Source organism: Pelobates fuscus, chromosome 3 (assembly GCF_036172605.1).
Source record: "Pelobates fuscus isolate aPelFus1 chromosome 3, aPelFus1.pri, whole genome shotgun sequence".
NCBI lineage: Eukaryota > Metazoa > Chordata > Amphibia > Anura > Pelobatidae > Pelobates > Pelobates fuscus.
In genome coordinates, this window is record NC_086319.1 from 194,741,192 (window position 1) to 194,766,006 (window position 24,815).

At 38.5% G+C, this 24,815-nt stretch overlaps 1 protein-coding gene across 2 annotated transcripts in view; it reads left to right on the top strand.

Annotated features, from left to right (window-relative positions):
- Positions 1-24,285, top strand: part of GLRA1 (glycine receptor alpha 1) — a 112,278-nt gene extending 87,993 nt beyond the window's left edge. The window contains exons 4-9 of one of the 2 annotated variants that reach the window (XM_063447856.1): positions 4,736-4,959; positions 5,075-5,157; positions 6,192-6,329; positions 7,049-7,263; positions 7,766-7,912; positions 22,919-24,285. In XM_063447856.1, coding sequence (XP_063303926.1) covers positions 4,736-4,959; positions 5,075-5,157; positions 6,192-6,329; positions 7,049-7,263; positions 7,766-7,912; positions 22,919-23,230 — 1,119 coding nt within the window. In that variant the 3' untranslated portion in view covers positions 23,231-24,285. The remainder of the gene's footprint in view (positions 1-4,735; positions 4,960-5,074; positions 5,158-6,191; positions 6,330-7,048; positions 7,264-7,765; positions 7,913-22,918) is intronic. The other variant, XM_063447857.1, reaches the window with a different exon arrangement.
- The last annotated feature ends 530 nt before the right edge of the window (positions 24,286-24,815 follow it).

Consider the following 24,815-nt stretch of genomic DNA (forward strand, 5'->3'; position numbering starts at 1 on the left):
AATACATGGTAAGGAGTACATCAGAAAAATATACCTATATAAAAAACGTGAGATACATTACAAGTCAAAGTAAAACATGTTGAAAAGCAATACTTGCGTTTTACAAATAAACAATGGGCGAGATTTTTTAAAGGTAAAATGGATGCAAAGTGCTAAATGTTTTGAGACATTATTAATATTATATTATTTATATAGACATTGTATTTGTCTTCGTGCAGATTGCTCCTTATTTAGCTATTTGCTTAGAAAAGCACCTTCTTTTACCTTGAATTTATTTTGTATGAAAACAGACTGTAGTAAGGGTTAAAGGAACTCTATAGTCGTCCATACCAGTGAAGTGATCTGGATGCAGATGTCCTTTAGTTTAAACCATGCACTTTATAACATTGCATTTATATAGAAACTGCAGTGTTTACATTGCAGGGTTTAATCCATCTCTCATGGTTGTCTTCCTGATAGCCACTAGAGGTATTGCTTGCTCGTCTGGGAATCAAATGTAGCCTATAGATTTTTTTGATTTTTTTATTCTTTATTTATGTTGTGCAAAGGTGTCTTGCAAATGTCCCAACAGCACTTACAAGTATAAAATAAGGAAAGCATAACATTGGTCTGCACTGCAAAAATACTGCACATTTTTGTGTTACATTGAAGTCAGGCTGATCACTAGTTTATGCAAATAACAAGATGATCAATATGTCAGTCGAGTAACAATGAATATAAATTAATCAGAGTGAACATATTGACTATATGCAACTTATTTGTGTTAGGAAACAAGTTTAAGTTTGTGCATATTATGTATTGCATGCTTGGTCAAACTGAGGGTAACTTATATATTTAATAAATTGCTGGATTTCATGCTAGTCAAGCTATAGAGAGTGAAACCACTGGCACTGCTAGCTCTGCTCTGACCCCACTTAACCCACAGGTGAGTGAGCCCCCTACATTATGATGTAAAAAGGTGAAAAAAGCCCATCAGTGCTAAAAAAATTAAATTAAAGAGAAACATTAAAATCAAGGTAGATCATATATGCTAAAAGACCTTGGTTAGGGCATAATAAACAGTAGCGGCAACAGTCACTAGTCAGCCAACTCCTTGCAGGGTTACCGAACAGTCCCGCTGTGATCTGGCCTCCAATGGGCTCCACAGCTCCAGTGTCAGCCGGAGAGGTACTCTGGTGTTGAGGGAATACATGCCTAGTGGTGGTGTTGGTGTATCATGGTATGTGCTGGCCTTCTGGGTCTCCGCCCGAGCGGGGTTGTGAGAGCCACAGTCACCCAGCTTGTGATGTTCTGCAACCACCCGTCCGGGCTGCCCCAGTTGTTGCCGCTTGTCACAGGTACTCACCCCAGCTGGAGCAATCCCGTCCCTGTTTAAAGGCCAAGCTCGGTCTCGGGGTCTCCTATCACAATCGATAAGCTGTGACCTTCTTAGGGTGAGTGTGATGCTTAGGAAATTATCTCCTGGTATGCTAAGCAGACCTGAGACTTCGACACCTCGGCGCCCATCGTGTTTCTCTCTGGCGGGCTTCTGATTCAGTGCTGCATCAGTTCCTTGCTGAGGAGATGCAGAGTATTATGAGGTCTGCTGGGGAGTTGGTGCTACAGGGGCTGTGTCAGGAGGGCCCAGATGACAGGACAACTTGACCAAGAAGTTGGCAAAAAGGAGATAGAGTTTTTCTTCGAGGGTAGGTTGCGGGTCTCGTTCTGATGCGGTGCACGAGGCGTCTGTCATATTGTTTCCATCTGGCTTGCTGTTGCGGGTAAGTTGGGGTAGGTATATAGCCACTGTGATCTTGGTGGCGGTTGCCAGGATATCCCTCACCGGCGGGGGGGGGGGGGATGAGAGAGAAAGTAATCGGGAGACCTCAAGTGAAGCGGCAGTTACAGGCTGAGGGATCGGCCGCCTCCCTCGTGCTGTCTGAGTAGGCCTCTTGTAGGCCGCAGGTCTGTTCCCTTTGAAAGCCGTCGATCTCGGTCAAGATAACTGTGGATGCAGCTGCAGCAGTTGTTTCCCTTCTCTGGGGCACCGCTTCTGCTGAAATTCCGGGCTAGGGGCAGTGAATTTGGCAGAATAAAAGCGTTTAAACATGGAGCTTACAAGAAGTGCGACCGGTCAGCACGGCTGCTAGGCTCCGCCCCCCATCACCTAAGATATTTATGAAAACAAACAGTACAATATTTCCTTCACAGTTAAATCCTTTAATATTATCATTATTACTAATAAAATAAAGATTGAAATTATATCAAAACCATGCAGTCTGTAAAACACTCATACAACGAACAGAAGGATCTAGAGAAATAAACTTCAAATTAAATTAAATAAATGTGATACATACAGTCCATTTTCATATGTAGGCTAACAAGTGACTTTTTCATTTTCTATTTATTTATATATTTAATTCTTTTTTTATTTTGTCTACAGTATGTTTGTTTAAATCTTGTCATTACATAGGAAGCCTGAAGTGTAAAGAATAGATAGATAGATAATTCAATTTTTATTGATGTTATATTTATTACTAATAAATGTTGCTTAGATTAACCAGATATATGGAATACTCATGTATTTTAGTTAGTAGATCTCTAGATTCGGCATTGTCTACATTAACTGGTTTTGAGCTGAAAAATATAAACAGCCTAAGGCACATTTCCCATATGCACTAAACCTGTTTTACTGAATTTGAGCTTGAGAAGACTTGATTTGACCTGTTCTTCAGAGTCTGTGCCATGATTTACAGTATATTGGACAGACTACTAATGAGAAAGGGAGCTAGGATAATTAAATTAGCCCAACTCACCTTAATGTCACTGACAGACTAATATCTCAGCAATTTTCTGAAGTAGTAAATGTGCTAATGGTATAATTTAGCTGTGCTAGGTCAGATTTTCGAAGGTCATATATCTACTAAAAACCAGCGGGTCATAATATGGACTGATCTGGGTACTATTTGTCATACATTAACATAGAGTTAAACAATCCACTACCTTATTTAATAGAACAATGCATTATTTCCACCAAATTAATCATATCTGGGTTTTAAAGGTCACACAAGAACACGTTTACAATAAGACCATGCATATAGCAAAACATCAAACTGCAGTATGCTTATTTATATTTATTGTGTTGGAAAATGTATTAAATCTAAATTTATCTTACAGAGAGGAAAGCTAAATTCACCTAACAGAGATTCATGAAGTTGCTCTGTTGCCACAAAATGTCTTGAAATACATCAGTTATATGTAACACATACATAACAAAGTAACAATACTCTAATCAAGCTGAATACATTCTTATAATAGCAGTAGTAAAGTAACAATTTTAATGCGTAGGTACCATCTTGGATTTCTAACTCGATTGTGAAATTCTCTAACTCATTAAAACCTTACGAGAAGGTATGGGGTAACGTAATGTTATGAATGTCATTTTAAAAAGGTCATGCTTCCCAGGTGCTCACTTTACATATCTACATCTTATTTAAGATGTGCAATTCAATAGATATTAAAGCAACGTAAAGTGAAAACGTCTCTCTCTTCCAGGATTACTAACAATGCTTCAATAAACTTACTGAAGCAGAGAGGGTGTCCTGTGACATCCAGCTGTGAATTACAGTTGTCAAGGCAATGGTTGTTGCCTAAAGAGCTTCTGTCAATATGAAAGTTCCGCCTCTCTCTGGGTCTTGTCAACACTGAGATACTCCTGTCTTCTCTCACACCGAGGAGACTTCTTGGGTCAGAACCCAGATTTTTGTCCATCTCAGGAAGGTGTGAGCCTAGGGAAGCCAGATTGGCTTTCATCTACTGGTGTTACAGGGAAAATGTCAAGTACATCAAACCATCAAGGCAGAATGGCATAGGTTTACATCTACATTACATTTGAACATTTGATGCTTCTATTACCTTGTATAAAGTTACCATTATAACTTCTCTTAACTGGGTGTTTTCTGATTTTATTTAATGCATGTTCTCTGAGAAAGTAGAACATTTGTACATATTGTTGGCAATTTCTTTACTTATACACAGAGGAGAAGAAAAATAAGGAGGGACGCAATAATAATGGCGATAGTAGGTGCTAAGAACCCTAGATGCTTTCAGACTGGCACTTTTTTATAGTTTTTTTTATGAGAGTAGGGTGTATAAGGGGTCTGGACCTTGAGTTTACATATAATAAAAAAATACTGGGGTGAAGTAGATAGTGATATTTTATCTACAATGGAAGAAGTAAAAGAAGAAAGACAATAGGGCTCACAGAAATGTTACTGAAGTACATTTGTATTTGAGCTCCCTGCAAGTGGTAATTATTACTATATGGTACATTTTAATGGGTTTTCATCTCTACAATATGAATAAAAGGAACAGATGGAATGTATGTAGGTAAAAAAGGTCTGCCTTTACACATCTAGTCAGACTCTCTTAGGATGTTCTGCTCATATTAACATTATTTTAAGAGTGTGTTACCATGTGCCTGAATTAACACCCCCAAGGTTACAAACATGTTCATTTGGACTAGTAAATACAGGTAAGCCTGTTGCATATCATACTATTATACTATTTGAACAAAATTATTTTTACTATGATATGAATCATTACCTGTGAGTTTAAATTGCTTGTGGTTGATCTTCCATTGGCAGTGTGAGCAACACAAAGTAGCCAAGTCAAAATTCCAAAGTTTGCTTGTTCCTTGTGCTTTCCAGTCCACTTTTATCTAGGATTTTTCATTTCTTTCTTCTTGTTTTGATAGGATTATAGACTGAACATATTCTTGCGTCAGCAATGGAATGACCCTCGTTTAGCTTATAGTGAATATCCAGATGATGCTTTGGATTTGGACCCTTCTATGTTGGAATCAATTTGGAAGCCAGATTTGTTCTTTGCCAATGAGAAGGGAGCTAATTTTCATGAAATCACAACAGACAACAAGTTATTGAGAATCTTCAAGAATGGAAATGTTCTTTATAGCATACGGTGAGTTAAGAGAACATCTAGAATCATTGATGATTATATGTATAGATTTCCATTTGTGTTTAGACCCTTGAGAGAATATATGATGACATAGCAAATAATTTGGTCTTCTTTCCAGATTGACTCTGACATTGGCTTGCCCCATGGATCTCAAAAACTTTCCCATGGATGTTCAAACTTGTATAATGCAACTGGAGAGCTGTAAGTTACTGGAGATATGAAAAGTACCATTAAAAAAATATATAAATTTTTCAATGATTTCCTTCTTTTTTCTCATTTTATGATTTCCATCTCTACCTTTAGATAATAGGATTAATATAAATATTTTATTGTAAAATAACAGGCTACTAAGCATCCCATCTGGGCACAAGTTTAGAGACAAAGAAACACAAATCACAGATCCTTCCAACCTTAACTGGAGAAGGTGTTGATGTCAACAGTCTTCCACTATAATCACTGTGAGAACATTGAAAATAATATTGAAAAGTCTACATTCAAGATGGTAGCACAACAAATAATGGAGAGGAGGGAGAAATATCTCCCAACCCTCTCACAATGGATCAGAAGGAAATTGGATCAGAGGAAATGCAGAGCTTTTCAACCACCAGGGATACGTATCTCTAAATATTCCAAAGAGAGGGACACTTTAATTTTAGGGATGTGAGGTTTGGCCATGGGCAGGGCTGTTCGGAGAAAATTTAGGTGACTTATTTATATTAACTTAAGCAACTATAATGTAAAATGTAATTTAAGCTAAGAACAATGTATATATGCAGACTGATTTCTAAAAACGTTTATTGTAGTTTCAATATGCATTACTGTGAGTATTATTGCTGTGGAGCTCTGTGATACAATCAGACAAACCAGCAATATGGAGCTCCTCAAAAATAAATACATTAGGTTATAAAAGAGGAACAGAGGGATATGTGCCCAATATAAAGACTATCCACCCTAAATAGGGACACTGCTACATTCTATATTATTTCACTTCACAGTAGTCAATTCAGCCCAATATAGCTCAAAAACAGGTAAGTGAAATATTTTGTTAAGTATGATTTAAAAAAATTCTGAAGAAATATCAAACTAAATTTGTAACAAAATTGTAGATATAATAATAGGCCCAGTTTTTCTTTTATCTTCTTTTTGATGACATGGCAAACATTTAAATGTGTTTAGAAATCAATGATTCCCCTAGTATTCAATCACTTGTAGAAATCTATTTGTTTATTTCACAGTTGGATACACCATGAATGACTTGATATTTGAATGGGAAGAAGTTGGTGCTGTGCAAGTTGCAGATGGACTTACCCTGCCACAATTTATCTTGAAGGAGGAGAAAGATCTACGATATTGCACCAAACATTACAATACCGGTTAGTAATTAGAAGGACAGTCTACTGTCATTTAGATAATAAAAGAAAGGGAAATTCAGCAGATTTAAACAGTGATGTAACTCGGGCAGATAATGTGCAAACAATAGTTTCCGGCTAAAAGCTAATTGTTTTGGGTCTTCTCAGCCTTTTTATCTTTCTATGGTCAATATAATGAGTACCACTAAGTAATAACATATATATCCAATGGCATACTTGAAAACAAACCGTAATTGCAATCTAACATTCATGGTAAAATCTTTCCTTAAATTATTAATTAATGACAGTTCTCCTTTTGAGCATGGGAACTTTAATAACTATAAAAAAAAAAAAGTTTAACTTTCCATTACACAAAGTATACATTATTTTTTTTAAGCATTTCTTCAATAGCAAGTATTTATTATTCAGATGTATCTACCTTGTGTGGACTCCCATTGGAATAACAATACAGTGGGATACCACATTGCTTTTGCTTATACAATCTGGATATAAGACAAATCAAACAAACAAATTATGATAAAAAAAAATAGAAGCAATAGTTAAGGAGCTCCCTGCTTAAATGACCAATCGAATTCTTGATGTCAACAAATGTTTATGAATTCATGTACCTAAATGTTCTATATAAACAAATGGAAAGTAAAAAAAAATGACAAAGCAGCAACCAACAGAAACATGCACTATTTTATTTATGTGAGGTTTATATAGTACATCCTTCTCTTTAGGTAAATTCACTTGCATCGAAGCGCGTTTCCATCTTGAAAGACAAATGGGTTACTATCTGATTCAGATGTACATCCCCAGCTTGCTCATTGTCATCCTTTCTTGGGTCTCATTCTGGATTAATATGGATGCTGCACCTGCCAGGGTTGGTCTTGGCATCACTACTGTACTTACTATGACCACTCAAAGTTCTGGATCTAGAGCTTCTCTGCCAAAGGTTAGAATTTTCGTTCTTTCTCGTGCACCCAGCAGCATTTACAGGTGTCATACTGGACCTGTTTTTTTAGTTTACCATTTTAGACAAGATATTGCCTATCAATAAGGTCTGTGTGTGATTCTACACAATCCATATTTATGCCTCATAAATTATTCACTAATCACTGACTTCCATTTTTCTGTTTTACTTTGTCAGTCTCTTTTATCACACTTGTCTTTCATTGATTGATTTTCCTCAATGTCCCTTGTCAATGGCAATTTAATTTCTTCCCTCTATGTGTTCCACTGCTTTGTCTTTTAATCATTCTCCTCCTTACCTCCATCACCATAACCTTCTCTTCCTCGCCTCACATGAGTCAGAAGAAGATCAGAACCATCAATATCTTCTAACAACTTTCTTGTAAGTCTTTTTGTTTTTGTTCTTCACTGTCCAACCGGAACACATTTATACATCATGCTTTCTGATATGAATTATTCCTTGAATCTGCCTGTCATGTCACCAGGTGTCCTACGTCAAAGCAATCGATATTTGGATGGCTGTGTGCTTGCTCTTTGTCTTCTCTGCTCTGTTGGAATATGCTGCTGTCAACTTTGTATCTCGTCAGCACAAAGAGCTTCTTCGCTTCAGAAGGCGGAGGCGACATCACAAGGTAACCTCCATCGAGATCCAAAAAAAATAAGTAGATAAGTAGGAAACTTCTCCTAGGTACCTGCAGAAGGCATGTAAATTCTAGTTGCACAGATATTTTGCCGTAAATTTACATGCAATCTCACATTGTATAAATGTTATCCATTTAATTTAAACTTAACAACAAGAACGATGATATTATGTTTGCAATGCTACAAGCTTTCAAAAGAAGAATAGATAATATTCAATATTACCCTAGTCATATTTATACTGTTTTAAAATGTAACCCTTTAAAAGTAAAATCATGTCACTTTTTTTTAACTACTCTTAACAAAGGAGTGTATTCATCAAATTGTTGTTTTTTGGGGGGGGTCGGTGGCAGGGGGATAAAGCAGTTATTTGAAAAATGTAAAATCTTGATTTCAGTAGAATATGGGATAATTTATAACACTGTTATCTGGAACTGAATCATGCAAGTCAGTGCTCAACCTACAACTTACATGGTTATTCACTTAAGTGATTATGGTTTGAAATTCAATTCAAAGTGAATTTCAAATTTAAGGCTAAGTAAGCTGAACTGGAAGTATAACTGATTTAAGGATTTTGTTTTTTTCAGTTTCTACTTCTTTAGTCCTTAAATTTGAAATTTACTGTGAATTCACTTTGCATTCCCATCGATTCTCACTTTAGTCAATATAACACTGTCTCTTTTTAGTGTGGGAGTGTTAATAGTTATTGTTTATTGCATGTTTGAAACATTTGTTTCCATTTTATACGTTTTACGTGTAACCCTAGAGGAACTTTTCCTTTAAACTGTTTTAACAATATTTGAATTCGGTTATGATTGCTCACATATTTTGTTTGTAATAATTTCAGTTGGATTTTTTTCAGTAAATAAACAGGAATTTCAGATTTACGTAAGTCTAAAATAGCTGAAAGTAAAAAAAAAAAATTCATATGCTTCATCTTCAGGTATTTTAGCATTAAATTTGACATTTACTTTCAAGGTTAATTACTAAAGTTATAATTGTCAGGAATTTAAAGTACATTTCAAATGTAAGGCCAAAGTAGCAGGGCTGGAAAATGTCCCCAAGTTAACTATGCTACCAATTTGGCCTTAAATTTAAAATTCACTTTGAATTTGCAAAAAATCTCTCTTTAGTAAATAACCCTGTTTGAAAGTTTCAATGCACTTTTCAGGTTTAAATCTTACATAGAGGATTATTCACTAAAGTGAGAATTCAAGGTGAGTGAATTTAAGGTCAAAATAACCAAACTGGAAACATTCTCGTTCATTTGAGCTATTCTGGCCATAAATTTTACATTTACTTTGAATTCTTATCCTAGTGAATAGCCCTGATAGTGTATTGAATTAAGTGAACATCTAATTGTGATAAACTGGAAAAATATATATTTTGGAATTACATACACTTTTTTCTTGTTTAAATTTTTGTTTTCAATTCACCAGAATTCACTGTTTAATAAATAAATCTGCAGTGATCATACTATTGTAAAAAAAAAAATCAATTATGGTTTGTCATTAAACCAGGAACTGACAGGAATTAACCAAGGATTTTCAGATTTTAGACCAAAATGTTCATGATGGAAAAATAGATGAGCTGGAAAAATTTTAAAGTTCAGTTATTTTGGCCTAAAATTTGGAGTCTCTGGTGAAATCCTGACACAAACTTAGATGAGTAAATAATCATATGTTGCTCACAAAAGCAAAATACAACACTGATAAATTGTCACTTAATACTTTTCGATTTCAATTTACTACAATTCTAAGTATAGAATTAAAGTAAACCCCTTATTCACTAACAAGGTTGTTCATTAACTCCTTTATGTAAATGAAATTACATGCCTGTTTTATACCTTCCACACTTTATTATTATTATTAATAATAATATTGGCATTTATGTAGAGCCAATTTATTCCACAGTGCTTTACAAAACAATGTACCTATTAACTTTCCTGTAGCTGTAAGCGAGTGAGAATTTTGGGGGTAACTATGGAAGGAATATTTGTTATTTTTTTTTTAAAGCAGATAAAGTACTTGAGGTATTCTCAAGTCTGTGGACCCAAGTGAGTACCTTGCAAATACCCCTTCAAATTCCACATGCCCAGAACACCTTTTACCCCTAACCATAAATCTAACCTATCACTTTAGTACACAATTTAAGCACCAAAAGCTAAAACATGAAAAAAATGTTTTAACTTAATCCAAGGTTTAATTGCTCTTAAAATGAAACACCAACTCATATACCCCAATACTGAATTTAACCCCACTCTATCCCTAAACCCAATAATTCTAAACACTATTTTTAACACCCCTCTATATTCCTGACCCTATAGTGTTAAACTAACTATCTAGCCCCTCTGTCCTCTCTTACTCCCCTTTAAGCTGGTAGTAATACTCACTTCATTTCCAGAGCCGGCGCTGGCTCCACCGCAATCCTCTTGGCTGATGTCAGCCAATCACAATGCATGAGGAGATGCTGATTGGCTAAACACCATCCTGGCCAATCAGCATCTCCGCATAGAAATTCATTCATGCATCTCTATAGGGAATGTTCAGCGTCTCCATGTAGAGCCCCAGGAAGCACCTCCAGTGGTCGTCTGAGGAGTGACCACTAGAGTTGTTCCTAGGTTGTAATGTAAACACTGCCTCTTCTTTGAAAATGCAGTGTTTATATGAAAACGCCTGCAGGGACTGACCATAGACACCAGAACAACTATATCAGTGCTTAATGCCCTGTGTACTCTAACTCTGATGTCTGGATTTTTTTTTCTTTTTGTTTTGGAGGGGGACCAGAAAGCACCTTGTAATTATATGCCTACAGGCACCAGACATAAAATCCAGCCCTGTGGAAGGGCAGTGCTTGCCCTTATCCTCAAACTTCTTTATCACTCATGATCACTATGAATAAATGTAGATTTTGCACCCATTTGTCACTGTACAAGTTGGCATTTTTTCTGCATCTAGCTACAGGGTTTACAAGCAGGTCATGGTATGCATGTTTACATGCTGAAATCTCCAATCCATTTGTCTGTCCAGTGCGCCACTCTGTGTGATGGGGTGAAACTGGCAAAAATGTAGAACTGACGAGACAAACAATTTTCTAATTCAGCTATAAAAATAAGCTCTCCTATTTTGGTCTAAAATTTGCAATGCCCCTTTCACTTGTTCACAATTGCTTGTTTAGTGACATCAATATTAAACAATCAAACAAACAAAGGACCAAATAATTATTATCGTGCACATTATTAGAACTTACAGCACATATAGAACATTTTTGCAGAACAAAGGACAGCTCAAGATTCCTTTCCACACTTTACGTGATTAGGACAGGTTTATAATGGATATAATAGTGTGTAGTTACCCCATCTAGAAGTATTTAAATGAGGTCAGTCCACTGACATTTTCATTTTTCTAAAAAGACTAACAAGTACAATAATAAGAATTATGGGGTATTCAACCTGAAGGTTCCTACTTAAGAATGTCTGAATTGTTATCTATACAAACTGTTATATATAATGCATTATTATTAGATAGCAAAGTTATTAAAGGAGCACTCCAAGCACCATAACTACTACACACCACGGTAAGATTTAGTAAGTCAAACCATTTTAGTACAATTTGACTGCGTCCTGTCTTCACTAACCAATGAGAACAATGATCTCTGGATGAAAGTGCTCACCTGATGCTTGCTGACAATGCTTGTGGTCCTCCTTTTTTCAAAAATGTGTCATCTAGCTTCCCTGCTAGAAAGGTTTGAAAGGTGCAGGGTACTAATATGGTTTGACATCCTATTGTGGGACACTGCCAGGGCACTCCTGGCACCATGATCACTACAGCAGACTGTAGTTGTTATGGTGCTCTTAGTGTGTTTTTTTTTTAGATTAGTTTTTATTCTGCTTGAAAAAATCTATAATTTATACAGTAACATTTTAAATAGATTGAGTTTAGATTATTATATTAAATTGTGCAACATATTATAATGCATGCAAGGCAAACTAATTGTTTCACAAGCACAAATTGCATCTCTCTTTCTACTTTGACAAACGTTTGGGAATTAATAGTGTATTCATATATTCTCCTTCTACCTGAAGATAGAAGGATCACAACATGTTGTTGAAAATGTTCAAAATCAGGGGATCCCAAGCCTGTCTTTAAGTGTCACTTACAGTCCAGACTTTGAGGACAACCCTGCTTTAGCACAGGTGAGTTAATCTTCATGGCAGACAAACTGATTGACTAATGTGATTAAGCAAGGATATACTTAAAACCTGGACTATTAGTGGTACCTAGGGGCAGGTTTTGGAACCTATCTTAAGAACTGGTGTATTTGAGTTGGTTAATGTGATATTGCACATTACAGTAAGGTCTGCATATTCTTCTCTATGTGTATTTTCTTATTAAACAACTGATGTATCCTTCTTTGAACTGCCGACCAGGTGAGATGAGCAAGAAGAAAGTTCTGGGGGGCTCATTAATGAGTTTGGGATTGATGAGGGCCAAATTAAGGGTAAGTGGGTGGCTGGGGGGCAGAGGCAAACCAGGGGATTAATGAACCACTTTTTGAAATAGACACATGACTTTGAAGTAGGGGTTTTAAAAGGTATGTTTTATAGTAATTCCAAACATTTAAATGTCTTATATAAATACATATGTTTTAGACAAAGTTTTCCACTAACATTTACATTTTAATGTGAATGGTCCCCTTTTTATTGTATTTTACAAGAAACAGTTCCTCAGCTAGATTAATTGTCATCGCTGTTAGCTGCCAATCCATGTCACAATTAACATTTTGTTGGTAACAATATTGAAGATCCCCTGTTTTGCACCTGCACATCAAACTTGCATGGCACCCCACAACAAGGCTCTTCTATTTACAGAAAAAAAGTGAAATCAGGACAGTCAACATGCACACGTGCAACCTCATAACTGATATGTGTATGGATCAAATGTAAGATATGTTTAGAATGCTGAATCAAAGAATAGTTAATACTTAACCCTTATTAAAGGACGGCCATTCTGGTTTCTTAATACTAAAAAAAATAAACATATTTCAGGAGCTGATTAAGAGCAGGTGGTTAGTGCTGGAGAGGCATTGTCTATTTATCATATACAATAAGTGTATTTGGCAGACTGGAAATGGAAATTTTGTTACTTTGCATTTTTTTTGCCCTGCCAATATAACATGTCTGCATACATTAGGGCATCTAGGGGAAATGGAGAAAGATTATATATTTTGAGAAGTTCTCCCACATTGCACTATTAATCTCAGTCTCCAACTGAGTATATGAATTGTTCATAAACTTTTGATCATTATTAAAAACAAAAACAAATGTAGTACTGTCCCATAATGCTGCATATGTAAATATCTTGAATATTTAAAGGACCATTAAAGTCACCAAGACCACAACATCTCAATAAAGTTGTCTGGGTGCAGCGGTCCTGTCATTTTCACCATTCCATATAAGACATTACCATTTTGTAGAAATTTATCATGTTTACATGAAATGGTTAAATACACTTTTAGTGTCTGTCTTTTTTTTAAGCAAGCAAGCTTGTAATGTCCCAACAGTCAAAACAAGCACACTAAACTACATAGCATATGAGTTGTAGGACACTTGAGAAATACGCACAATTTTTTTATATAAAGTAGTGAAGTTCAGCATGCATGTCTAGACAGTAAATTTAAGTTTATACATACAATGATTTAGTAGACCAATATAAACAGAACTACTACTAATTAGATGAGAATATGACTGATACTCTTGTTGCTAATAAGTATAGTACTGGTTATCTGCCTATGATTATGTGAAGAAACAAATAAATGATGCCACTGGTAAAACAAAACAAACTCAGCTCTTCAGGCTTATAGGTGGCTGTGTATTGCCATGACTCTTTTCATTCAGCCTACTCAAACCTCGGGAAGGCTCAACAGGTGGGAAGTGTGGGTGGTAACAATGTAGTGCAGTGCATCCTGCTAGCCCCAGGTTGGAGTGTAGGCCTGCATCCTCGAACCATGGACTCGGTAAGAGAAGCAGGCCAAGTCCATCTCCCCTGGGGAGAGACAGGAGGCCTGGATGGTGTACTGCTAGCGGTAGCCGTCAGCCCTCTGCCCACGTGGGCATCAGCCCTCGGCCCGAGTGGGCTAGTAGTTGGAGGTCGGTATGCACGAGTAGGGGGATTGCCCAGAGGAGTCCCACTCACCACCTGTCCCCCACCCTGTCGATTCTCCTCCCGAGGTGTAGTAGCCATCTGATGTTCCTCTAGGGATTTCCAAAAGTGTTTAAAGAGATCATCTAGCCAATTCAATAGTTGGTTGTGGGTTTTCTAAAATTGGATGTGTTTGCTTAGGCAGTGTAGCAGAGGAGTCAGCCACCATCTTGGAAGGTAGTGTTGAGAGTTTGTTTTAGCCAATATTGCCACAGCGTTGTGGCAGACTGTAGGCCAGTGGGGGCTGGGATAACGCCAACAGTCCAGAGTGGGGGGAACAGGGCTGCTAGATAGGTGCTGGTAGGCATGGTGATCTGCAAGGCGAGAAGTCGGTTGCCACTTCCACCGAGCTAAGCTACCAGGCCCCACCATTATGTCAGCAGCTACACAGAGTGATGCTGTATTGGTCAGCTCAGGAAAATTCTACCAGCTCCTGAGTCACAATATACTCACAGTATTAACCCCTACCTTGCAGTATCACCCCCTTCCCCTCAGTATCACAGTATCACCCCCTTCCCCTCAGTATCACCCCCCTTTCCTCACTATCAACCCCTTCCCTTACAATCAGAGGCGTAACTAGAAACCACAGAGCCCCGGTGTGAAAATTGCCTTGGCCTCCCCCCCATACTTATCCATGCCTCCTTCTCCATGTTTCACATCCATGCCCTCCAGCTCCTCCATGTGTTTAATTCATGCCCCACAGTGTGAGTGTGGCATGTTTGGGGGTAATGACAGAATTGGAGGGGTTCATGTGATAGGGTGAAAGGGGGCGAGTGTGACAGAGTGATGGAGAATGTGTGTGATGGGAGGTGAGTATGGCATGGGTGACAGAATTGGGGGAGTTATTGTGAGTGTGGTAGGGTGTAGGCGAGTGACAGTATGTGTGTGTTGGGGTGAGAGTTTTACTTACACACATGCAGATAAACAGACAAACACACACTGACATACATGCAGATACACACCATATAACACATAACAGATACATACACAGACACACATGCAGATACACAGACACGTAATGACAAACATTCAGTTACAAACAGTATGACACTCAAACAGATACATTGACAGACACTGACATACAGATATGCAGACATACAGATACACACATAGACACACATGCAGACAAACAGATACACATGCAGACACACACACATACTGAGACACACACTTACACACAGACACATCCACAGGCACACATACATACAGACGCACACATGACACATACATACAGACACACACATACAGACACATACATATAGACAAACATACATACAAACACACACACATATACATACATACAGAGACACATACATGCAGAGACACATACATACAGGCACACAAACACACACACACACACACACATACAGAGACACATACACATACATACAAACACACATGCATACAGAGACACATACATACAAACACACATACAGACACATACACATAGACACACACATACAGAGATACATGCATACAGACATATACAGACACTCACACATACACAAACACATACATACAAACACAAATATATACAGACACACAAACATACATACAGACACACAAACGCAATATGTTTTAGTCATCCTCTTGTTTCCTACCTTTCAGGTGCAGGAGGGTGACTCTCCCTGGGGTCCACTGGCTGGCTCCAGGTGATGGGAGTCCGAGTGGAAACTCTGACTCCCTCCTCTCCTTCCTTTTCCCGTGCAGCTCTCTATGATAGCTGGAAGGAAGTGACCAGGGCAGTCACTTCCTCCTAGCTCTGACATCATCACAGGGGGCCAGGTCACATTATTCAAGTGCCGCAGCGCTGAACGGGCCCCCTGGAAATTCATTTTCTGTGCGAAAACCATACAAGGGAATCTATAACTTTTAGGATACGAATGCTCCCCCTATTCGGTAATACAAATCTCCCGAACGCCGTTCGTGTAGGTGGTCGGGAACAGGAACGGGCAGCAGTCGAAAGTTTACCGGTGTTTGCTCAAGTGCCTAGCCAAAAAGAGTTCCAGGCACTGGACGACCAAGTACCACTGCCCTCATTCGTGAGACAAGATGGACTCTATTGTCTCTGCCACGTGTATGGTTATACGAAATGGTGGCCACCCAGGGGAAGCACTCATTAATTATTTCCCTTGCTGTTTTCACTCTTGAGGGGCTGGTGTCAATGTTCTAATGGGGCACAGGGGTGGTCCTTGTTCGGGAAACAAATGGATCCCGTTCGTATGAAGTCTCCCGAACAGGAATAAGGTAATAAATGTAGCTGGTAAGTGTCTATCCTGCTACAATATACATACATATACAATACATGGGGCAACATATTACATTACATATGATAATATATATGTGAAAGCATTATAGAATATGTAATGTTAATATTTGGTAAATAATTATTTAAAAGTTTTTGTTGCTCAAACACAATTTTCATTTTTGTTTTCAACTACCCCTTCACTCCAGTACTTATGTTTACATGACTGCCAGGCTATGCAACCATACCCCACAATCGTGCATAAAAGATTAGCATAATTACAAATTGCATTTATTTATTGCCAAATACTTTTGTTTGCAAATTATGCTACAACCACAGGCAGAGCGCTCACAATACAGGGACACAGGAAGCCGCGACACTGCAAGCTTGTGAACAATGAATGTAGAAACTAACTCTTTGTATCCAGCACTTTAAGCCTGCCTTTCAATATAGCGACTGCTCCTTATACACACACAAAATGCAACCCTATTTTTTTTTTACTTTTTTTCACTTTAGGTGTTATCATGTTTGAGTTTTGCCTAAGGCCTGATAAAGTCTAGAGCCGCCTTTGTCTCTAAATACTGGTGGTTTCTATTCCTCGAAACTCCAGTGCAGTCATAACAGGCTCAATTGCTTCATTTCTGAGGTATGGAGTTAATGGGGAGGAGGAGTATGTTTTAGAGAACATTTTTGGGCCGTTAGGTCCCATATTCGTGTGGAGTTTAGAATAGCAGGGCAGGTCGTTTTGAGTTCTGGTCTGACATCCTTGGGTACCCAGATCCAGAACTGGGGTAAGTTAGTACTCGTTAGATGTGTTTCTAGGTCGACCCATCAGTGGGAATCTACAGGTGAATGCCAGCAGTCTTGAGATGCTTGAGCCAGTTGCTCACGCAGATAGTATAGGTAAAGCTTGGAGAGTCCCAGTCCTCCCCTTGACAGTGGGCGGAATAATACCTGTCGTGCTACCCTGTGGGACTGGGAAGAAAATTCAGCCCGGCATTTTTTTATTACAGCAGCCCACTAAAAAGGAGGCAGAGCGAGATAGGGTGTGTTTTGTCATCACCAATGACAAGCATGTTGGTGCAATGCTCTTCCAGGGCAGACCATGTGCAGAGTTCTGCACAACACAGGGAAATGTAATAATATGTTTGCACTGTGTTTGCTTGAAATTTGTATCTGGTGTCTCCATAGATGGGATACCAGGAGACAAAAATGCCAGAAAAGAGCATTGTGCAGTGTTTGTGTGTGAGGGGTGTAGTGTGTGTGTGAGGGTGCTGTGTGTGTGAGGGGTGCTGTATGTGTGCTGTGTGTGAGTGATGGGTGCTATGTGCGTGTGAGGAAGCTGTGTGTGAGGGGTGCTGCATGAGTGATGGGTGCTATGTGCATGTGAGGAAGCTGTGTGTGAGGGGTGCTGTGTGTGTGCTGTGTGTGAGTGATGGGTGCTATTTGCGTGTGAGGGGTGCTGTGTGTGTGCTGTGTGTGAGTGACGGGTGCTATGTACGTGTGAGGAAGCTGTGTGTGAGGGTGCAGTGTGTGTGTGTGGGGGTGCTGTAAGTGTCAGGGGTGCAGTTTGTGAGTGTGGGTGCTGTGAGTGTCAGGGGTGCAATGTGTGTGAGGGTGCTGTGAGTGTCAGGGGTGCAGTGTGTGTGTGTGAGAGTGAAGGTGCTGTGAGGGTCAGGGGTGCAGGGTGTGTTTGTGTGAGTGAGGGTGCCGTGAGTGTCAGGGGTGCAGAGTGTGTGCGTGTGTGTGTGTGAGTGAGGGTGCTGTGAATGTCAGGGGTGCAATGTGTGTGTGTGTGTGTTTGTGATTGAGTTAGGGTGCTGTGAGTGTCAGGGGTGCAGAGTGTGTGTGTGTGTGTGTGTGAGGGTGCTGTGAGTGTCAGGGGTGCAGTGTGTGTGTGTGAGTGAGGGTGCTGTGAGCGTCAGGGGTGCATGGTGCGTTGAGTGATTATATCCTCCCTCCCTTCTTACCTTTAGCCTGGGAGGGGGGATCGTACTGCTGCCATCCATCCCTGGTGGTGCTAGTGGTGAGTGAACTCTAGCATGTGGGACTAGAGTCACTTTCGCGAGACCCGGAACGTTGCCATGGCAACGCTCCAAATCTCGTCAGAGGAACCCGGTGGAGCTGCAAGTTAGAGCTCCTCTGAGTTCCTCTCCTGTCTCGCTCCTTCTTGCCCTCGCCGGCAGCCACAATATACTACATGTGGGCTGGTGAGGGAGATCTTTGATCTCCCCACTGGCCTGTCATGCAATGCAGCAGGGCCGGCGCGGCCCACCGGGCATTTGCCCGGTGTGCCCAATGGCCAGTCCGGGCCTGTTTGCAAGGGACTGAGGCCTCTTTTGGTTTTGGCATGGCCTATAATAAAAACAGCATTCGCAGTAGAAAATTCATCTTAATTGCATGCAGTCATCCAATCCATGAGATTAGTTTGTCATGCTATATTTCTAAATCTCGCATAGGTACAGTGATGAGTTGGGAGTAGCTTTATGTATATAATTTGTTGGGATCTGTTGTGACAAGTGTTTGTTGTATTGATGCCATGTGTGGATCCTCTGAGGGACATGTCCCCTGGCTCCATACCCAGAGGCATTGCCACTGATTTTTCTAGATTGATGTTGTAGCCTGAGATGTAGCTACATGTATCCAGTAGCTCCAGCAGTCAATGCAGTGATTCTTTTGGTTTCCTCAGCGTAAGCAGCACATCGTCCGCATACTCTGAAGCTTTATACTCTATTCTTGCAACCCTTAAGTCTTTGATAGCTGGGAGTTATTGTATGAGTAGGAGGAGTGGTTCCAGTGCCAGTAGGAAGAAGAGGGTGGAGAGTGGGCATCCCTGTCTGGTATCATTTTTAGGCATGAACGGGGGATGATCCTAGGATATAACCTGGGATATAGGTCACAAAGACCTACATTCTCAAACACAAGGGTACTCTCTGTCAGACACACACTCTCAGGCACATACACAGGTAGACAGTGCAAGACACACTCAGAAATACACACGGCCAGATACACATTGCGACTTTATGTCTGTAACCAGGGAATGACCGGTTGATGACACTGGTAAATAGGTCTGAGCTTTTGGTTCTGAATATAAGGCTTTGATCCCTGTGATAAACAATTGTGGTAACCATATGAGCTCTACTAATGTGAAGGTAGTGCCATTGAATCCTATTGAATGCCTTCTCCGTGTCCAGTGATAGAATCAGAGAAGGCGTCCGTATCCTCTAACCCCACCAAATAAGGTCTACATTCCTTCTCGTATTTTCATAGATTTGCCTCGTGGGCACAAAGCTTACCTGATCCGTGTGGATAATTGTTGGCAGTAGTGCGTTTAGTCTAGAGGCTCGTATTTTTGCAAACAGTTTGAGGTCGAAGTTGATAAGGAATATAGGTCCGTAATTTGCCACTATGGTTTCGTCTTTGTAAGATTTACCTTTTTAAGGTTTGTCTACTATCAGTGAGTCCAAATTTCGGTATGTCCCTAAAGCTTAGACGTTATGGATGACTGTTTGTGTTACATTTCAGCCTTGCGTAGTGCTTTTTGCAGCTTAAACAGTCTTTTTGATTTTCGTTTTGTACGAATCATTGCTAGTTTGATTAGAGAGCCCCTGATATTGATTAGGAAGCCCCTAATACGTTAAATAACATTTTTTTGGGGGGGGGGGGGGGGACTATAGGTTCATTTAATAAGGACATTCCAATGCCGCAATACAAAAACATAAAAATCCACTATGTATACCCCATGAAAATATGCACACATTTAAGTATGCATTTTTTCATTGGGTGTATATCTAAGAACAGCTTGGAAAAGTTGCAGATCTCTTGTGTACAGCCTATGCAAGCTCTCCCCTTCTTCTCCAGCTCAGACTTTCTGTGGCTGTCCAATCACAGACTTAACAATTCAGCTCAATGAAAAGTCTTTGCATGCTCCATTAAGCTAAACTATCAAGAAGTTACTGGTTGTCAGATTGAGAGCCACATGGGTGTAACAAGGCTAAGCTAAAGAAGTGCCAATATCTATTGAAATCTGCACTTTTTATAATATAAAAAGAGTATACATTCCTCACAAAGCAAGCTGAAATGCTTTAGGAGTTTGGAATGCTCATTTAAGCTTGTGCATACGTACTGTTTTGTTTGTTTGTTTTTTTACACTGGATTCCTGTTTGTCTGCTGCCTGCTTCCAGTTTTATTGGTTGTGTCTAAAAGAATATCCTTCTCCCCTTTCGATTCTTTCTCAGTCACAGCACAGTCTCAATACAGAGAGAAAGTGTTAAATATCTACCACCTAGAGGATAAAGGAAAAGCAATTTAGAAAAAAATCCCTAATATTAGATTTGTAATCTTTGTGTGACATTTGCTCTTTAATTCCCAAAGCTATTGCTTTTTGCTATGGCAACCTCAAAGGACTTTCCGAGCACAGTTATTAATTCCTGCTTTAAGGGACTATGTTTCAAAGACATTGCAAACACAGGGATTTTGATCCAACATTTGCTAGTGGATATCTCACAAGTATTCACTAAATACAGAAAAGAAAAAGACATTACATTTATTATTATTGGAATTAACATTACTTATATATACATATTTATTCCCGCTACCCTTTTCTATGAGGAATGCAATGCTTAAATCAAAAGGTTAATCTGTAAGCATCATCAAACAACAAATGTGATTTCATGCAAAGGTAGGCCCTTCATAAATATCCAGGAACAGAAGGGAAACATTGTGTCCATATTCTACGTGATCTAAATAACTTTTTTAAATGATGCCATCAAAATTACACTTTTTAAAATGTGGAGAGTCAAAATTGTGCATTTATTTAGTGCTCCATTCGTAGCAGCACTATTTTGTAATAGTGTAATTCATTAAAATAGAGCTTATGGTTAGGAGTCTTATAGGGTTAGAGTACTCCGTAGTGTCTACATGTAGGGTTAGGCTACTTTAAACATTCGCTAGGGATGCATGTGCACTTATGAAGTTGTGGACTATAATTGCTATCACTAACTTACCTGCAACAGGTAATCACTGATAGCAAATAGGCAATATTAATCATACATTGGCAGGTAAAGAGATGAGAGTGATAACAGATGTGGTTCATAGCATCTCCAGTTTTATTTAGGGTGCTATCTGCATATCTCTAATAGACCTCAATGGACACACAGATGTATACTGAGAATTCCACTGAACAAATTGTTCATAATTGGACTATGATTGGCTAGCTATACAGTCAGCTACCTCATTGCAATGTTGGATAACCCTAACTAATCAGGGATATATACATAACATTTTCCTGGCTGCAAGGACAGGCTCTCATTGGTTTACCCACTAGCCGTTGGACTGAAGGATCTGTATTATACCTTTTATTAAGGGATACATTCTTTTCTGTGTGCCACATAAGTACTTAGGATTTGTTACCATAAAGGCCTATTGCCATTGGTAGAAATTCTGAATTTGAGAGGTTCAGCTAACACATAGTTTGGTATCCATATTCAGCTGGACCAGGATTCCAAAATCGAATAAGAATGTTGGATGAGGCATGATCTGTTCATGTAATATCTTTCTTGGTGACCCCGACTCACTGTTTATATGTTACACTCCTATTCCATTGGCCTATGAGATGAGAGATGGTGGCAGGTGTTTCCACTGGATCTATCGTCCTACCACACACAGTATGAAGGAACAGAAAAGGCTACTAACAGATGATTAATGGATCCCTGACGTTCTCTGATTGTTTTTTTTTTTCTGTAGAAGACCACCATGCTTGACTTTCTCCTGGAAATCTCTCCTTTAATTTTTGTTTGTTTCTTTTAAAAAGTGGGTCATTTACATGGTTCTTGTATGATGCGTTTTTGTTTCTAGATGGATAAGGAAGCTTTTGTTGTGTTACTTTGCTCTTAAAGAGGAGCGATCGGTTATTAGGATTTGTAAAATGTTTTTTTTATTATTTATCAATAATGTGATTGTGACATATGGAAAGTAAAATTAAATGGCTCCTTTCAATCAATATTATAATTATATTTTTTTTCTGACATTGAGCATAGTATGTGGAGGTGGAGAATCAGAAACAATGTTTCTATTTTTCCTACTCATTTGCATTGTGTGCTATGGCTGTGCCTAATCTGAACTAAATTGTGATTTCAAATGCTAATGTTTTAATATTCACTGAAGAATATGGAGCAACTAATAAATAAAAAAAATCATTTAACACAATATCTAGGTGATTTTCAGCGTTTTATAGTGTCATGGTGTAATTTGCATAAAAGTGACAGGTCCCCATTAATACCACCTCTGGAGCTGCAGTTGGTTAGGTATTATAATAGGGAGAGTGCAACATAAAATTTAAAATGCAACAGAAAACTAGAGGAGAGATTTAGAAATGTCATGTGTTGTTCTTTTGGTAAAAATGCATTCATGTTTCAAGTGTAGCTTAATCCATATTGACACCATCATTTTCACTTATGCGGTTGCATAACTGTTAGTATAACACTGAGAACAGGGCCACAAAGGTGAGAGAGCCTGTTGGAGAGGGTGCAGTGTCCATGTCTTATTTTAAGTAGAGTCCTATGCTCAATCTCTTGCAGGAGGATGAGACTGGAGAAGGTCGATTCAGCTTTGCTGCCTACGGAATGGGTCCTGCATGTCTCCAGGCCAAAGATGGAATCTCTGTGAAAGGAAATAATAACAACCCTGCAAGCTCAGCCCCTCCTGCCGGCAAATCCTCTGATGAGATGCGCAAATTGTTCATTCAGCGGGCCAAAAAGATTGATAAGTTTTCAAGAATTGGGTTTCCTTTGGTTTTTCTTATTTTCAACACTTTCTACTGGATCATATACAAGATTGTGCGCAGTGAGGATGTACACAAGCAGTGAGGAGAATGCAAAAGAAGGGAGAGATTGGGGTGACGCAAGAGAAAGAAAAACATTTGTGAGGAGAGGGAAAAGAGAAGAATAAAAAAAAAAGAAGGAAAACTAAAGAAGAAAAAGGGGGGAAGAAAAGTGGCATATTTCTGGAGAGAAAGATAAGCAATGGGATAAAACAAAAAAGGTGTCCCCAACCAGGGACTATAATTAAAGTGGAGTAAGAATTTGGTGTGGGTGGAAAGATGGGAGTGTGGGGGGGTGTCATTAGGTAAAATGTCAAGAACTTGTCTGATAGCTGAAAAGAAATAGAGGAAAAAGATACATGGATGAATAAACTTAAGAAGCCAGAATTCAAAGACATTCTCTATATTAAAAAAACAAAAAAAAACCAATAAAAAAAAAAAACTTTGTATTAAGTCTGTGCAATAGCAATGCAGAAATGCATGATTTTAAGAATGTGGCAATATCTATATATACAAAAGGATTGGGGGCTTTTAAATCCATGGAGCTTTGGATCAATTGTGTAAATGTATATAGGCCTTAAAAGTTTTGGTATGGAGTTTGCAAGCAAACTGGTCATTTCCAGAAAGCTATTAGTCAACTCATGAAAGTGCCCGGCATTAAATGTAAAATATGCAACATGTATTCATGCCTAATTATAACCTTAAAACGCACACAAAATAAACCTAGTTATTTTAAGGTTTTTTTCATGCTTAAATTTTAATTTAGGCTCCATGAGCCACTGCTTAATAGACTGCATAGAATATGAGGTATGAACAGGCCTGCTGTATAGTCAACAAAAATATGGGCCATATAGACAATGTGTATATTGCCCTTTCATAGTAAAAATGCAGTCCTAGAGATTTCATATTCCTGAGAGGCTTTTCAATTGATATGGTTTACTGGTAACATAATCACAGTATGCAAAGTATAACATTAAAATGAAAAAGATTTTTTTTTTAAAGTGCAATATAAATATTTTTCCCACCTAGTTCCATATTTTTAATAGTGTAAGCAAAAAACTGCAAATATAATTTTATATTAGATTAGAACTTTAACCTTAAAGTGACCTCATATATTTGATCAATGTACAGTAATACAAATACTAATTGTATTTCTGATTATTTATTTATTTATTTTTTAATAGAAAAAAAAAAACCACACAACTTTTTTTTGTAAAGTCTTCCAGTCTTTTCAGAATGAAATATATTTCTTTGAGAAGCAGAGAGGTGAGTATTAATCCACATTAAAGAGGAAAGGGTATATAAAGCATTACTGCTAAAATTCCAAATATAAAGAAAATTCATTAAAATCAATGTTTCCAATGTCCAAACTTTCTGTTTACTGAAATGCATGTTAATGTGTTTTTAGAAGATGGTAAACATAATTTTGATCAGGATGAATTTCAGCACTGTTAGGTAGAGTAATGTTGTCATTGTGTTAACAAGATTATATGGCTAAGAGCTACCACACCTTGTATCCTACACTTTAATCAGATCCCTGTCTTTACCACCACCTAGTAGGGTGGCAGTAAGTTATCCTTCAAGGAGTCAATAATCCGTTCACTCCATTTACACAACTGTGTGTGTCTATG